General features: G+C 45.4%; 1 protein-coding gene across 2 annotated transcripts in view; it reads left to right on the top strand.

Moving 5' to 3' along the window:
• Nucleotides 1–15685, top strand: part of LOC115133642 (tyrosine-protein phosphatase non-receptor type 4-like) — a 36810-nt gene extending 21125 nt beyond the window's left edge. The window contains exons 11-26 of one of the 2 annotated variants that reach the window (XM_029667097.2): nucleotides 592–655; nucleotides 1994–2166; nucleotides 3334–3402; nucleotides 3639–3785; nucleotides 4013–4171; nucleotides 5679–5829; nucleotides 5941–6081; nucleotides 6209–6368; nucleotides 7238–7428; nucleotides 8629–8719; nucleotides 8867–8931; nucleotides 9227–9373; nucleotides 9550–9678; nucleotides 9856–10004; nucleotides 10354–10489; nucleotides 11123–15685. In XM_029667097.2, the coding sequence (XP_029522957.2) occupies nucleotides 592–655; nucleotides 1994–2166; nucleotides 3334–3402; nucleotides 3639–3785; nucleotides 4013–4171; nucleotides 5679–5829; nucleotides 5941–6081; nucleotides 6209–6368; nucleotides 7238–7428; nucleotides 8629–8719; nucleotides 8867–8931; nucleotides 9227–9373; nucleotides 9550–9678; nucleotides 9856–10004; nucleotides 10354–10489; nucleotides 11123–12808 (3658 nt within the window). In that variant the 3' untranslated portion in view covers nucleotides 12809–15685. Of the gene's footprint in view, nucleotides 1–591; nucleotides 656–1993; nucleotides 2167–3333; nucleotides 3403–3638; nucleotides 3786–4009; nucleotides 4172–5678; nucleotides 5830–5940; nucleotides 6082–6208; nucleotides 6369–7237; nucleotides 7429–8628; nucleotides 8720–8866; nucleotides 8932–9226; nucleotides 9374–9549; nucleotides 9679–9855; nucleotides 10005–10353; nucleotides 10490–11122 lie in introns of both variants that reach the window. The other variant, XM_029667088.2, reaches the window with a different exon arrangement.
• Nucleotides 15686–15721: the final 36 nt, after the last annotated feature.

Below are 15721 nucleotides of genomic sequence, written 5' to 3'. Positions count from 1 at the left end.
TCCACGTTGCATCGTGACTAAGAACATTGTATATTGGCCATATACCACACCTCTTCAGGCCTTATTGCTTAAGTAACAAACAGTAGTAGCAAACATAGCATGAAAGCGGCATTTACGATGCTCTACTTCTTTTCATGGCCCAGATTCAGCCATAACTTACTCTAGCTCTACTGTAAAGTGACAACATGAGCCCTCTCCCCGCTGTCTGACCTTGCCCTACTCCCTTTGATGGGTACAGCACAGTGAGAGTTTATCTTCATGGAAAGAGACTTCTGTAGAAATGAGTAATAGCGTAACTGTGTCAGGTTGGGACACAGTGCGGTCTACATTTAGACTCTCTCTCTCTCTGAGTCATGCTTTAAGGAACCAGGGAGATAGGCCTGCAGGCACAATGGAACCATAGAACACTGAGCATGATTTGTTTCTGATTAAAGAACCGAGGGGATTCTTATGGATGATAACATGGGGAGTATGTATTCTCTAAGCTTATCCAGTGGCTTCAGAATGCTGGATAAGTTCGCTGTTTGTGTAGGAAATAAAGGGAGAGATTCCATCCTGTGGGTGACAAAAGCTTCTATTTCTTTCTTTCAGGCTACAGATTGTAAAGATCTCGTTTAAATGTCGACAGTTTTTTATTCAACTCAGAAGAGAATTGGTAAGTATGTCCTGGTTTCAACTGGGATTGCATCCCTACTATTGTGCGAGCTCAAATTCTCTCTCGGTATTATGAATAATACATAATACAAAATATACATAATGCACTTTGTGTGTGTACTAGGCTGGTCATATGAAACTAAATCTAAAATGATTTGATCCCAACTAGGGTGTCTAGTAGTGGAAGACACACAAAAACACCTGGTTGAGAAATGCAAGCCAAGGACACCTTTAAAAGCAGTTGTACAGTACTTGATATCTAGATGAATTAATGTCATGCGCTTATAATTCATGTATCCGAGTAGAGAAGTACTACAGAGCACACCATAGTGTCTGGCCTAGAAGAAGCCATCTCATGGCCAGCTATGCAAGTCGAAGGGTGATTTCTTCCCCTGTATCCGTGTTCTTTTAGCTAGATCTGTGTGACATCAGTTGATCAAGTGTGATAATCCAATCAAATGTTATTGGTCACATACACATGGTTGGCAGATGTTATTGCGAGTGTAGCGAAATGCTTCTCGATCCGACAGTGCAGCAGTATCTAACAGGTAATATCTAACAATTCCACCACAAAACCTAATATCTAACAAATTCCACAACAAAACCTAATATCTAACAATTCCACAACAAAACCTAATATCTAACAAATTCCACAACAAAACCTAATATCTAACAATTCCACCACAAAACCTAATATCTAACAAATTCCACAACAAAACCTAATATCTAACAATTCCACCACAAAACCTAATATCTAACAAATTCCACCACAAAACCTAATATCTAACAAATTCCACAACAAAACCTAATATCTAACAAATTCCACAACAAAACCTAATATCTAACAAATTCCACAACAAAACCTAATATCTAACAATTCCACCACAAAACCTAATATCTAACAAATTCCACCACAAAACCTAATATCTAACAAATTCCACAACAAAACCTAATATCTAACAAATTCCACAACAAAACCTAATACTCACAATCTAGTAACGGAATGGGATGAGAATATATCAGTATAAAATATATGGATGAGCAGTGACAGAACGGCTAAGATGCAATAGATAGTAAAGAATAGATAGTGTAGGATAGAGTACACAGTATATACATATGAGCAATGCAAGATATGTAAACATTCTTAGTGGCATTATTAAAGTGACTAGTGATCATGTTGATCTTGTGTGATAATCACACACACCTACTGTACCATGCTTCATGCTGTACTGTACGCCTAAGTGTGCTGAGCCCACCACTAACCTCACACTCTCTCGCTCTCTCCCTCTCTCTCTCTTTCCCTCTCTTTGTCTCCCCCCCTCCCTCCCTCTCTCTCCAGAATGAGAGCCGTGAGGCGCTGTTAGCCTTTAACATGGTGAACTACCGAGCCTGTAAGAACCTATGGAAGGACTGTGTAGAGCACCACACCTTCTTCAGACTGGACCGACCCTTACCACCACAGAAGAACTTCTTTGCACATGTCTTCCAACTGGGCTCCAAATACCGCTACTGGTGAGTGGGCCTGGGGAATGTTTGACTGTATCCCAAATGGCACCCTATTCCTTATATAGTGCGCTACTTTAGACCAGGCCCTGGTCAAACGGAGTGTACTATGTAGGGAATATGGTGCCATTTGGAAGTGCATAGTCTCTGTTGACGTTAGCCTTTAGCAGATTTGGTCCTTGGAGCTGAGGTTGCATATTAAAATGTGTTTTGAAAGAGAGTCAGTGATCAAGTTGGGATCCCAGCAGGCAGAATTGGCTAATGATGCCGTTTCAACCAGCTTTTCCCGCTAAGATTATGTTTGTTTGTCAATGTTTACATGAGTCTTGTCAATGATAGTGTGTGTAACTGTATATAGCTGCTGTCTAAAGGTGTCTAAACCTCACCAGAGAAAACAGTTCACTCTTAGAAAAAAGGGTTCTGCGGTTGTCCCCATAGGAGAACCCTTTTTGGTTCCAGGTAGAACCCTTTTTGGATCCAGGTAGAACGCTTTTTGGTTCCATGTAGAACCCTCTGGGGAAAGGGTTCTACATGAAAACCCAAAAGGTTCTACCTGGAACCAAAAGGGGTTCTTCAAAGGGTTATCCTATGGGGACAGCCGAAGAACCCTTTTTGATTCTAGATAGCAACTTTTCTTCTAGGAGTGTAGGCTACACATGACCTAATCCTTTCAATTTCTCCTGACTCACTCCGTTCAGATCCAGTCCTTCCTAATTTGTGTTGCCCTCAGGATAACACCATCATCATTTTGCTGAAGCATATTTACATTTTTGTACCAATCACGACGGTGCCATTTGACCCATTGTGCCGCGTATCACAGAAATCGTGTGGGCTGGTTTGCATAACACAGGAATATGTTTACTGTGCCGCCTACAACTGCCAGTAGAGACCCAAAGCACCAGTCCTCTCAGCTTTGCCAATGCCTTGTCACGCCGTGTGAGTGACTGACTAATAGTGTGACAGAGTGAAAAGAACTGTGGTTTCACACACTGGGGTGTGTCAATATTAATACGTCCTGCTGGCTCACGACACACATTAAAATGTCTAAATGGTAAGAGGTGCAACACTGGTTTGGTCCCCTCTTACTCCAGGATATGACAGTGTGAGGGGCAGAGGTTGGTGTATGACTGTTTTCCGTTAAATGGTAAAAAGATCATGTTTCTGTGTTATATGCAGTGGTAGGACAGAGGTGCAGTCTGTCCAGTACGGCAAGGAGAAGGGCATCAAGGACAGGGTGTTCGCCAGGTAAGACACTTTTTGAAGCCCAAATGAAGTGACACTGGTGCTAACTGATAACTAAGAGAATCAGAAATGTGAGAACATGAAGAGACAGGAATGGAGGAATCTTGCACTGAATAATGAGCAAAAGTCTAGTGAGTTGTAAACCGCTTTCATTATGCTAAATTGAAATCTGGTGAATGTTTTACTTGCTGCAATCCAATCTAACAATGACAATGACCTCAATATCATCTACCAATCAGGTCTCCCAGTAAGCCCTTGGTGCGGCGGCTGATGGATGGAGGGATGGACTGGGAGTCAGTCAGCCGGAACTCCAGAGCCTCTCTGTCTGACGACCGCCTGGAGACCCAGAGCCTGCCCACACGCTCCCCACCAGGCACCCCCAACCAGTGAGTAGCCCTAACCCATAGTGTAAGCAAACAGTACATTCCTTAGTGTCAAATCCATGAGCGGGACTGAACAAGTGCACATTTCGGGGAGACGGAGGGGGAAGGAAATTGGGCTAAAGATGTAACCTACTGCTGAGGAGGAGGAGCGATGTCAAGTAACTCTAAATAACCTTGGATGACAGTACACTCGGGTACCTTACATCTCCCTCCTCCTTTTGTCTCAGCAGGAACTCCGAGTTTTCACAAGAGCGCCTGCGGCCGTCCTCCGTGGGACACCTGCTGGACCATGTGAACTACCACGACCATGCCTCGCCCTGCCAAACCTTTACCAATCACAAGTCAGCCTCCTCAACCCAGGCCAACTCCATCAGCCTAGATTCTACCCCGTAAGTCTGTCTGCCACACACGCCCCGGACACACAGCCCTGAGTCATTTCAAACCAAAAAAACTGAAAAAAAGAAGAATCCTGCACACTGCTCTTGATAGTATCACTGCTCTTTAATAAGCTTTACATATCGATCCTCAAGGCCGATGTCATGCACCTGCAACAAAGATAGCTCAGATGTGCCTTCAGAGTGCCTTTTGAATTTTCAAACCAAAAGAACGGGCCATGAGCATCTCTTTCATCGAGACTTGATTGGGTTGAAGCATGCACGCACGCGCGCGCGCGCACACACACACACACACCGCCCTCTAATTTCGATGTCTTTACAAACTGTTTGTTTTTATTATGTAAATACCCCGGGGCTGTAGCACCAAGCTCTGCTTGCCTGAAGACTACAAAATAGGCCTCTTTCATGGCTGTCATTTAAGCGTCCATAATGAGGTTGGAGCTCGGCAGGCTGGCCGAAGCCAAAGAGCTGCAGCAGGTAGGTCGGGGCTGCAGGCACATCACAATGGTGAATGCTTGTTATGTTACTAACACAGATAGTGTGGGCTGAACCATTGCAAATCTTCTCATAACATCAAGGAAATATGCCATTACCCCGTTTCTCTTTCACTCTTGTGAAGTGAAGGATGGTGACACACAGACAGTATTCTCTGCATGTGAATTTGAGAAAGAACAGAATTCTTTGAAGTGGTTTGGTGCGTTTGTTTCGACTTAGATAGTTTTTTTCTTCTCTCTCTCTCTCTCTCACCTCTCTCTCTCTCTCTTTCCCTCTTTCTTTGGATAGGCACTTCTTCAGTCTAACTGTGCATATAGTTTTTGACCTCATCGCTCTCTGTGGTCCCTCTGTGTATCTCCGTGTAAACTCCTTTTTGAGGGGTCCATAGGGCTCGACACTGTTTGTTTTGGTGAGCGCTGCCCCAGCCAGTTAACCTCCACCGGGGTCTGCTCAGGGCTGCTCCGAGGCAAACAGCAGGCTAAACAACATGGATGTTCTCTGACTGGGGGAAGTACATGAACAGTACATGAACACATCGAGCTGCGGGTAATATGCTGGTAGGACACACAGCGCCTCTCCCAAGGGGCTCGTAAGCTGCTCTAGTCCACAGGTTGAGGCTATAGCACTGAGCAATGATAGGAGATAGGGGGGGAAGAGTTCCTATGAACTGAGAAAGCCCTCTGCTCTGACTGAGCCCTGTAATGATTCAGTGGACACAGAAGATGATCATTGCCTTCTGAGAAATGGAGTCACGTGAAAGGAACATATTCCATTGAGAGGTTAAGCTCTGGAACATCACAGCTTCCACTGTGTAGTTAATGTTGAGTCAGAGTGTGTTTCCAGGTTCATATATAACCCTCAGAAAGGGGAAAGCACACGCAATAACACGCTTAATTTCTGTATTTATTGACTTGTTCTCAATAAAGCCAGCACCGGGGTTGATGTTTGGATATATACTGTATTCGTATTTTGCCGCAAGGACTCATTTTGATTTGCCTGTGTCCAGGTCACCAGACTCGACCATCGACGGCCTGCCGCCCGCTCTGCCCCCTAAGCAGACCAGGAGGCCTCTGTCCAGCCAGTCCCACTCTCAGCAGGAGTTGGACAACCACATCAATGAGCTATATGACACGCCTCTGTCAGAAGACAAGACTATGGTAGGAGAGAGACCTACGTGCACACAGACGCACACTCACGCACACACACTGTGATTTCGTTTTACTTAAACGTTGTTTTGTCCTCTGTGTTTCTTCTTCTCCCTCTCACAGCCCAATGGAGTGCTTCCTCATGACAATCTGGTGTTCATTAAAATGTGCCCCGACGAACACGGACGATTTGGATTCAATGTGAAGGGTGGACTGGACCAGAAGATGCCTGTGATCGTGTCCCGAGTGGCCCCGGGAACAGCGGTACGTGTCCTACTACCTGGGCCACCGTCACTGCCAAACCCCTGAACTTCTCAAATGACCTTCACAGGTAATGAATCATGAAAAACCCCCACTGTTCTCTTCTATTCTGTTTTAATGCCCTCCCCAGGCTGACCTGTGTGTTCCCCGGCTGAACGAGGGAGACCAGGTGGTGCTGATCAACGGTCAGGACATCTCAGAGCACACCCATGACCAGGTGGTCATGTTCATCAAGGCCAGCTGTGGGGAGAGCGACTCAGGAGAGCTGAACCTGCTGGTCAGACCCAACGGTGAGGAGAGAACAGAACAGGCCTCTTAACAGGCCTTGTGGTCCTTTACGTTCATTTATGATCTTTTGCGGTCCGCTGTAGCTCAGTTGGTAGAGCATGGCAACGCCAGGATAGTGGGTTTGATTCCTGGGACCACCCATACATAAAAAGTCACTTTGGATAAAATCTTCTGCTAAATGGCTTGTGTAATTATTCCATTTTTTTACAGCAGGGTTTGTAAAACCATAGCTTGCCTGTCCCCGAGATAAGAGGGAGTGAGGGACCATAGTGGACCCCAGGAAGAGTAGCTGCTGCTTTTGCAACAGCTAATGGGGATCCTAATAAAATACCAAATAGCTTGCCTGTCCCTGAAACAAGAGGGAGTGAGGGACCATAGCTTGCCTATCCTATATCGGGTCAATACACATCCACTATACTATGGGCATTGGTTTGATTAAATTTGGAGTCCTTTGCGGTGAAACTGCCACGTCCGTTTGGGATATTACAACAGCGAAGACATTACTTCAAATGACAAACACTGTTTTGTTCCCTCGGACATCGTTACACGCGCGATAGATCAGAAGAGTATGTACTACGATATATATATTTTTTTGATTACGTTTCTTCTCCTTTTCAAAACCAAAACGATAACAAGTGCGCCTGAGGCAGCCGGGGGCACTGAGCCTAATGCGGATCTCAGCTTCTAAGTCAAAGCATCAGTCTGACAGTGTAATGACTTAGGAGGGACGTTTTTAATTTGGCTCCTGCCTTTCTGCCGTTCCCTTTTCTTTGTTTTGCTGTTGTTGTTGCTTGGTTTTTCTGACTTCCTGTCACCGGCATTGGATGTGCAATGTTCAATCACGCTGTCATCCTTCCTGTCGTTCCTCCAGCCATGTATGACCTGGTGGAGGAGGAGAAGCTGGAGGATGGAGATACAGAGTCTAACTACCAGTACTCCCCAGAGAGGGCGCCCCAGGACCCGCCCCAGGACCAGCCAGACCACCACCCATCCTGCTGGAGAGACTCCATACTACAGCTGAAAGAAGGCTTGAGCACTGGGGCCGTACAGCAACAGTTTGATGTTAGTCCACATATACTAAAAAATATAGTTTATGTTTAGCTGAAGGAGGGCCTGAGTTCTTGGAAGGTTGACGTTTACTGGGATGAATCTTGTCCTGGAGGCAGAGCTGAGTGATTTCTGGTAGATGGGCCAGTTGCAGTCAAAATTGGCTATATTGTACAAATGTATGAAAACAAAAATGTATTTTTTGGTCTTAATGTAAAGGTTAAGGTTAGGCATAAGGTTAGCAGTGTGGTATTATTATTAAGATTTTTTTGTGGTTAATGTTTTTTTTTTGTGTGTGTGGTTATTAAAGTTAGGGTTAGGTTTAAAATCAGATTTTATGACCTTGTCCCTATGCCAGCTGGTGACTTCCCTGCAGAGCTGCCTCCAATACATGAGTCATCCCAATAAGAGATTTAATTGATGAGGGTTGCAGGTAGCCTAGTGGTTAGAGCGACAAAGTGAAAAATCTGTCGGATGTGCCAATGAGCAAGTCACTTAACCCTAATTGCTCCAGGGTCGCCGTTGACAATGGCTGACCCTGGTCGTGACCTCACTCTCCGAGAGGTGTCTCAGAGGGAGTTGGGATATGCAAGAAAACACATGAAATAGGACCAATATAAGACGCCACCAAATGATATTACAATTCAATTCCAACCTGCGAGTACTGGGTCCATACAGGCACGGTTTGATCAAAGATTTGTATAAGTATTTGCATAATTCCATTGGGGAACACCTACTCTGTGAAGTGCTCGTGTGCAATAACTACATTGTATCTGCAATAACTATATGCTTGTTGTTCACATGGGCCAAGTAACTAGCATTGCCTCTGTTGCCCCTGTGTCTCTGAACTGCTCCCAGTCCACTTTGATGTTAACAAATGCAGTTGGTTATTCAACGCTTCCACCCGTTCTAGAATGTATTTCACATTGCACATGGCTAAGACCGATCACATAGCATGTAAGTCATTTACCAGAAAGAGAGACGGGCGAGAGTGAAATAGAGAGATGAAAGGAAATATTGAATGTCTATTGCTTCCTGTTATTGCTCCACACTGCCTCAAATGTTTCCTGTTTGTGTTCCACTGATAGGTTATCAGTGAGAATTGTGGTTTAGGTGTAACCTAGAAACCAAGCTCATGTCACGGCCCGGTCTGAACTTCAGTTAACTTGGGACAAATGTTAACCATTGTTTTTTTGTTGTTGTGATGTTTCTCAGCAACTCTACCGGAAAAGGCCTGGGTTGACAATGTCATGTGCCAAATTACCTCAGAACATTTCCAAAAATCGATATCGAGACATTTCACCGTGTGAGTATACTGAACCATCAGAACTGACCTCTTCTGTCACATATGCTGTACTTCCTCATACAGTGACGTAAGTAAATGCCCTCTGTCTCAACTGCCACCGCTTTCTTCTCTCCTCCTCTCTCTCTTCCTGTATCTGCCGTCTCACAGATGACGCCACCAGGGTTATTCTGAGGGGCAAGGACGGGGACTATATCAATGCAAATTACATCAATGTGAGGGCCTTCTCCCTTCTTCTTTTCTTGATACTCAACACTCTTTGATGCATACGCCACAATCTTTGATTTTATTACCAAGAACGGACACCTTCCTTCGACTAGGTAATGAATATCACAGAGACAAAAACACCCCCCGGAAAGAGATGAGACTTTTCTCAATAGATACTCAACACGTCTTAAAGTGTGTGTACATAGACTGAAACATGGATTATGCTTACATATATGAATTTGCCAATATGCAGCTGTACGTATGTGTATATTTGCCAACCCATGCCATTCTCCTGACCCATAGATGGTGATTGCAGCGGCCAGTGCTGTAAACCGCTACATCGCGTGCCAGGGCCCGCTGCCCGCCACCTGCTCTGACTTCTGGAGGATGACTTGGGAACAGGGCTCCAACATGGTGGTCATGCTCACCACGCAGGTGGAGAGAGGACGGGTATGTCACATCCCCAACCAGGGCTCGCTCTCTCCATTTCAGCCCCTTCCCAATACTTTTGGTCTTGTTTTGGAATTTCTTGTGGTGAAAATTAAAGACGTTTCCAATCCCCACAAAGAAAATAGACAAAATATTCCTCCTCTTATCCCCAGTGATCCTTTTGTTTTCGTTCCAAGGTGAAGTGTCATCAGTATTGGCCCAACCCTGGTGCCATTGCTACCCATGGGGACTTCCAGGTGTCCTGTGTGACAGAAGAAGAGCAATCAGCATTCCTGGTCAGAGAGATAACTCTCACACACCTGGAGGTAAGGACCATTTCTTGTATCGTCTCTCGTGGACAGACTACGTAAACATCGAGCATCTGACCAAAATGACTTGAGATTTTATTTCTGGGTTAACCGAGATTACTTCTTGCACTTAGCGAAAACTGTATGAAAGAAAAGTATAAAAACATCCAAATACATTTGATGGATTTTATTCAGAGTGAGGAGAGCAGGTCGCTGACTCAGATCCAGTACATGGCCTGGCCTGACCACGGTGTACCAGACGACTACACTGACTTCCTGGACTTTGTCAGTCTGGTCCGCAGAAAGAGGGAGGGCAAGGAGGAGCCGGTGATAGTACACTGCAGGTAAGGTTCTAGTTCTTACACAAATACTGCATACACTAACGAGTAAGCTCTTATCCCCTCCACTAACATCTGTAAGCCATCTCGCTGTTGGTACAGCTTTGAAGTAGGTCTAAGGAATTTTACACAACATCTTTGAAAAATATAAGCCTTTGTACATCTGCCTCACAACTTGGCTTAAAGAAAAACGTTCCCTTTTTCTTCGAATCAGACGTTAAGACACTTTGCACGTTGTTGTAGCAACAGTGATTGATTGCAGTGTAAGTGGCGGGAACGCGGATTTGAATCCTCTTCTGTCGTTGCTGCCATCTTCAGCCTCATCTCACTCACCTCGTCCTCTGTGTCTCTGCAGCGCTGGGATTGGTCGGACGGGGGTGCTCATCACCATGGAAACAGCCATGTGTTTGATTGAGTGCAATCAGCCCGTGTATCCGTTGGATATCGTGAGGACAATGAGAGACCAGAGGGCCATGATGATCCAGACTCCGGTAATCTGATCTGTGATGCATAGAAATGAGACTAAGAGAAGAGCAAAGGCTCTATCCTCAATACGGGTTGGTTGTTTAGCAACAAAGCCGACACGTGCGCAACTATGGGGCAAAACAGACGGGGTTGACTTAGACCAGGGGTCTCCAACCTTTTCGAGCATAAGAGCTACTTAAAAAGAAATTAGCATGTCGCGAGCTGCTAATTTGTTATTTTATAGCTTTCAAATCGACCCATTCTTCTCTACACAGCAACTCTTCCCCGGGTCCTTGGTGTACAAAATATGTATTTTCTGCCAATATACCTGGTAAAATAATGGTTAATAAACGATTCTAAGGAGGCCCAAATTGGGAAAAAATCTTCCGTTTTAAACTTGCAGCATTACAATTACTCATAGACAAACAACGGAAATTGATGTTCTAAGTCCATGTCAGTGCCTAAATCACATCCGAAGCCAAAAGAGTACTAACAAATTCGGATTTGTGTGTAATTCTAGCGCGTCAATCAACAGAGGAATGTGTTGGCCTAAGCTATGTTTCTGCTGCTAGGCTGAATCTAGTTACTCTATGACCTTGCTGTCGTCAGTACTGTTCACTCCCATTTAACCTCGGTCTCTTTGCTCTGTTTGCTTCCAGAGCCAGTACAGGTTTGTCTGTGAGGCGATCCTCAAGGTGTACGAGGAGGAGCAGGTCAAACCCCTAACAGCCACAGAGCCCCTGACACCTGTAGAGTCTCTGACGCCTACAAAGTCCCTGATACCCGAAGAGTCTCTGACGCCCACAAAGTCCCTGACACCCGTAGAGTCTCTGACGCCTACAAAGCCCCTGATACCCGTAGAGTCTCTGACGCCCACAAAGTCCCTGATACCCGAAGAGTCTCTGACGCCCACAAAGCCCCTGATACCTGTAGAGTCTCTGACGCCCACAAAGCCCCTGATACCCGTAGAGTCTCTGACGCCTACAAAGCCCCTGACACCCACAAAGCCCCTGATGACACCCGTAGAGTCTCTGACGCCTACAAAGACCCTGATACCCATAGAGTCTCTGACGCCTACAAAGTCCCTGATACCCGAAGAGTCTCTGACGCCTACAAAGCCCCTGATACCCATAGAGTCTCTGACGCCTACAAAGCCCCTGATTCCCGTAGAGTCTCTGACGCCTACAAAGCCCCTGATACCCGAAGAGTCTCTGACGCCTACAAAGCCCCTGATGACACCCGTAGAGTCTCTGATGCCTACAAAGCCCCTGATACCCGTAGAGTCTCTGACGCCCACAAAGCCCCTGACACCTGTAGAGTCTCTGACGCCTACAAAGCCCCTGACACCCACAAAGCCCCTGACACCCACAAAGCCCCTGATGACACCCGTAGAGTCTCTGATGCCTACAAAGCCCCTGATACCCGTAGAGTCTCTGACGCCCACAAAGCCCCTGACACCTGTAGAGTCTCTGACGCCCACAAAGCCCCTGACACCCGTAGAGTCTCTGACACCCACAATGCCCCTGATACCCGTAGAGTCTCTGACGCCCACAAAGCCCCTGACACCCGTAGAGTCTCTGACACCCACAACGCCCCTGATACCCGTAGAGTCTCTGACGCCCACAAAGCCCCTGACACCCGTAGAGTCTCTGGCGCCCACAAAGCCCCTGATACCCATAGAGTCTCTGAAGCCTACAAAGCCCCTGACACCCGTAGAATCTCTGACGCCCACAAAGCCCCTGATACCCATAGAGTCTCTGAAGCCTACAAAGCCCCTGACACCCGTAGAATCTCTGACGCCCGCAAAGCCCCTGATACCCGTAGAGTCTCTGACGCCCGCAAAGCCCCTGACACCCGTAGAGTCTCTGACGCCCGCAAAGCCCCTGATACCCGTAGAGTCTCTGACGCCCGCAAAGCCCCTGCCACCCGTAGAGTCTCTGAAGCCCACAAAGCCCCTAACACCTGTAGAGTCTCTGACACCCACAAAGCCCCTGATACTCGTAGAGTCTCTGACACCCACAAAGCCCCTGATACTCGTAGAGTCTCTGACGCCCACAAAGCCCCTGACACCCGTAGAGTCTCTGACGCCCACAAAGCCCCTGATACCCGTAGAGTATCTGAAGCCTGCAAAGGCACTGACACCCGTAGAGTCTCTGACGCCCATAAAGCCCCTGACACCTGTAGAGTCTCTGACGCCCACAAAGCCCCTGACACCTGTAGAGTCTCTGACGCCCTCAAAGCCCCTGACACCTGTAGAGTCTTTGACGCCTACAAAGCCCTTGACACCCACAGAGCCAGAGGTAGAGACAGAGAGAATCAGCTTTATCCCTCCTGGGACTGACTGACTGACACAGGGCTGCATGGGCCTAAGCACCACCCTCTTCTTCCACAGCCTGTCTATCTGTCTGTCTAGAGCCTGTCTGTCTGTCTAGAGCCTGTCTGTCTGACTCCCTCAGTCACAATAGTTTCTTCCCACATCCGCCATCTTGAGTCTGGCAAGAGAGACTACAGTCACAAGCACGGAGACGACTACCGACAACCACTCGAACTGCCTGGGAGGGGAAACAAAGCACTGTTGCACTTTATGATGACAAAACGCCATACTTTGGAGAATTAACGGAAGAAGAAAAAAATAAACAAAGTTACGATGATCAACTGTAATTTGGGATATTAGCAAGTGTCCAGGATCAAGAGCGAAGTGAGAAACAGAACAGTAGCTGGGTTGGATTATATTGCTGCATTGCCATTACTTTCAGACAAACCTTCATAATGAACACGACAACTCAATGGAAAGTGGACTGACGTTTGTTTTCAACCCATCAGTGCATCATCCCCAAGTGTCATATCCGTGGTTTCTTCAGACTAGTCTTTCTATCTTTGATTACTCCGTAGACTTAAAGAGTTTTTGAACTCGAAAAACTATTCATCGTCAACTGAAGATCCGTTCCGAAAGTGGGTTGACCCTCTATGTAAGGTCCTGGTAAAGCGCTCTGACTTCTACCCTGTGGCACTACTCATCTTATCATCTCATTTCTCGTATTGAGACTGTAGGTTGTCGGATGGATACTTTTGGGCTTTTATGTGTGTCTACAGATTGGAATCATCTCCAGGGAAGGTGTTTCCCAAACCAAGGTCAAAGGCGGGGGAAGGTTAGGAGCGGTGGAGGCTGCAGAGGGGAGGGCGGCTCATAATCATGGCTGGAGTGCAGTCGTTGGCATGGCATCGGCCACATGGAAAACCACGTGTTTGATACCATCCCATTGACTCTATTCCAGCCATTGTTATGAGCCGTCCTCCACTCAGCAGCCTCCACTGGTTAGGAGAGGCCTCCCTCCTCCTTTACCATAATCTCATTAGCTGATTACCTGCCATTGAGCTCGGCACTATGTGGTGGTGTTGGTGTTGTTGTTGTTGTTGTTGTTATTTTTGAGGCAGCTATTCAACTTTGATTCAGATGGCTCAACATGTGACGGTGCATCGGTCTCTCGAAGATGCTATACCACTAGCCCAAAACGGGCAGTATTTTAATGCAGGTTTTGTTATTGCTAGTAACATAGAATGACCTTGCCATGCAGGATTGGGTTGGTACAGTCCATAGGTGTCATTGCATCAGATTTTGAAATTGAATATGAGGTATTCAGAGCTCTCTGATTAAGAGCATCGGGGTATTTGGTACCATGGTACTGTACATCAGGATTTTAGGCAGTTGGAGGACATTACATTCAGATGGTACATACATTACATAAAATGACTGAGCTTTCAGGACCAATAGGTTTTTAGACTTGTGAGTAAAACAAAAAGTTTTCAAATTGTGTTGAAAAGCTATAAGGCTCAAGCTATAGATTTGCTTCTGATATTTTTTTATAAGAGACCCCTTTTGCTTCTTGGGGATGGTCAGCATTTTTCAGCTGAAATTGTAGCATATTTGCTGCCTTGTATGATTAGACCCCCCCAAAAAATGTTGGAATTGTATTTAGCATTTTCTTAATATTGGTTGGATATAGACATTTAAGCTATATGGTGTCATCTAGATTTGTGTAATGTAACTAGTATACATTGACTATGTTAATTTATAAGGTTTAATGAAATGAAATTAACGTGAGACCAAGTTATTTTTATAAGAGAAGCAAAGTCCCAAACTTTTCCACTTGTGTAAAGTCCTGCTGGAATTAGAAAGGATTGTTATGGGAAAGCATTGCAATAGATGTATGCTGTGTAAAAGTTCTCTCCTTAAGTCCAGTGACAGTGGAAAGAATGGGACCGGCAACATGAAGCTCTGTACACTGACTAATAGACTAATCACCATTAATACTGTTCTTTTTTTATGACAATTGAAACCCACAAAGTGATTTTATTCCCTTTATTTCCGGTTGAATCGATAGATGCGATTGTGCTTTTGAAATCAAAAAGCTGTCTTGGTCAAACTTCATCTTGCTGATACTTCTGCAGTGGGTTTATTTATGCGGTACTATTGCTGACCATGTTTACAGTGGTCCGTGAGTTGGTTTTGTGGTTTGGAAAGGACGTGTATCTACTGAAAGTCGGCGTGTTTACAAAAAGCTGTTGTGCGACGGGGAACTTCGGCCCAATCAGATCACTCACCCTCTGCGTCCCAAATGGCACCCTATTCCCTATACAAGTGCACCACTTTTGACCGGGCTCTAGCCAAAAGTAGTGCACTGAATAGGGAGCCATTTGAGACTCAGACGGTGTCTAACACTTCACCATGAAATAGACTGAGGCACTGGAATGTTTATTTTACAAGGTTGTCCCCGTTAAGGTCAAACGCCTCTTTTTCAAGGGAGATCTGGGTGGTATGTTTTTTTTTGTTTTTGCACGATGTTTTTCGATCTTATCATCACTTAGTAATAGTACAACATTCTGCACAACTGTGATGTAAATATAAGCTTAAATCTGTGAACTAGTGAAATATATTTAAAGATGAAAATCAGGAGGATGTACAAATGTAATGTTTGTTGTGAAGCTGTACAGATATTGAATGTATCGATCTCAAGCTTTTAGTTGTTCGAAAATGTACGGGGATGTATAATTTGACTTTTGAGGGGAAATATTTTTCATACTACTGTACTTGTAAATGCAGGTAAATATCAGTCTGGGCTCTGCCTGGTCTGCGACCTGCTCTGTGTTTTTGTTGTAAATAGGAGCAATATCATGTCAGTAAGGTGCCAATGTTCTGTAAGTAAAGTCAAATTTCTGTTGTATTTTTTGGTTGACATGGTCCTTTCTTTCTATGCCTT

Source organism: Oncorhynchus nerka, linkage group LG2 (genome assembly GCF_034236695.1).
Source record: "Oncorhynchus nerka isolate Pitt River linkage group LG2, Oner_Uvic_2.0, whole genome shotgun sequence".
Taxonomy (NCBI): domain Eukaryota; kingdom Metazoa; phylum Chordata; class Actinopteri; order Salmoniformes; family Salmonidae; genus Oncorhynchus; species Oncorhynchus nerka.
This window is presented reverse-complemented; position numbering and strand designations above follow the sequence as displayed.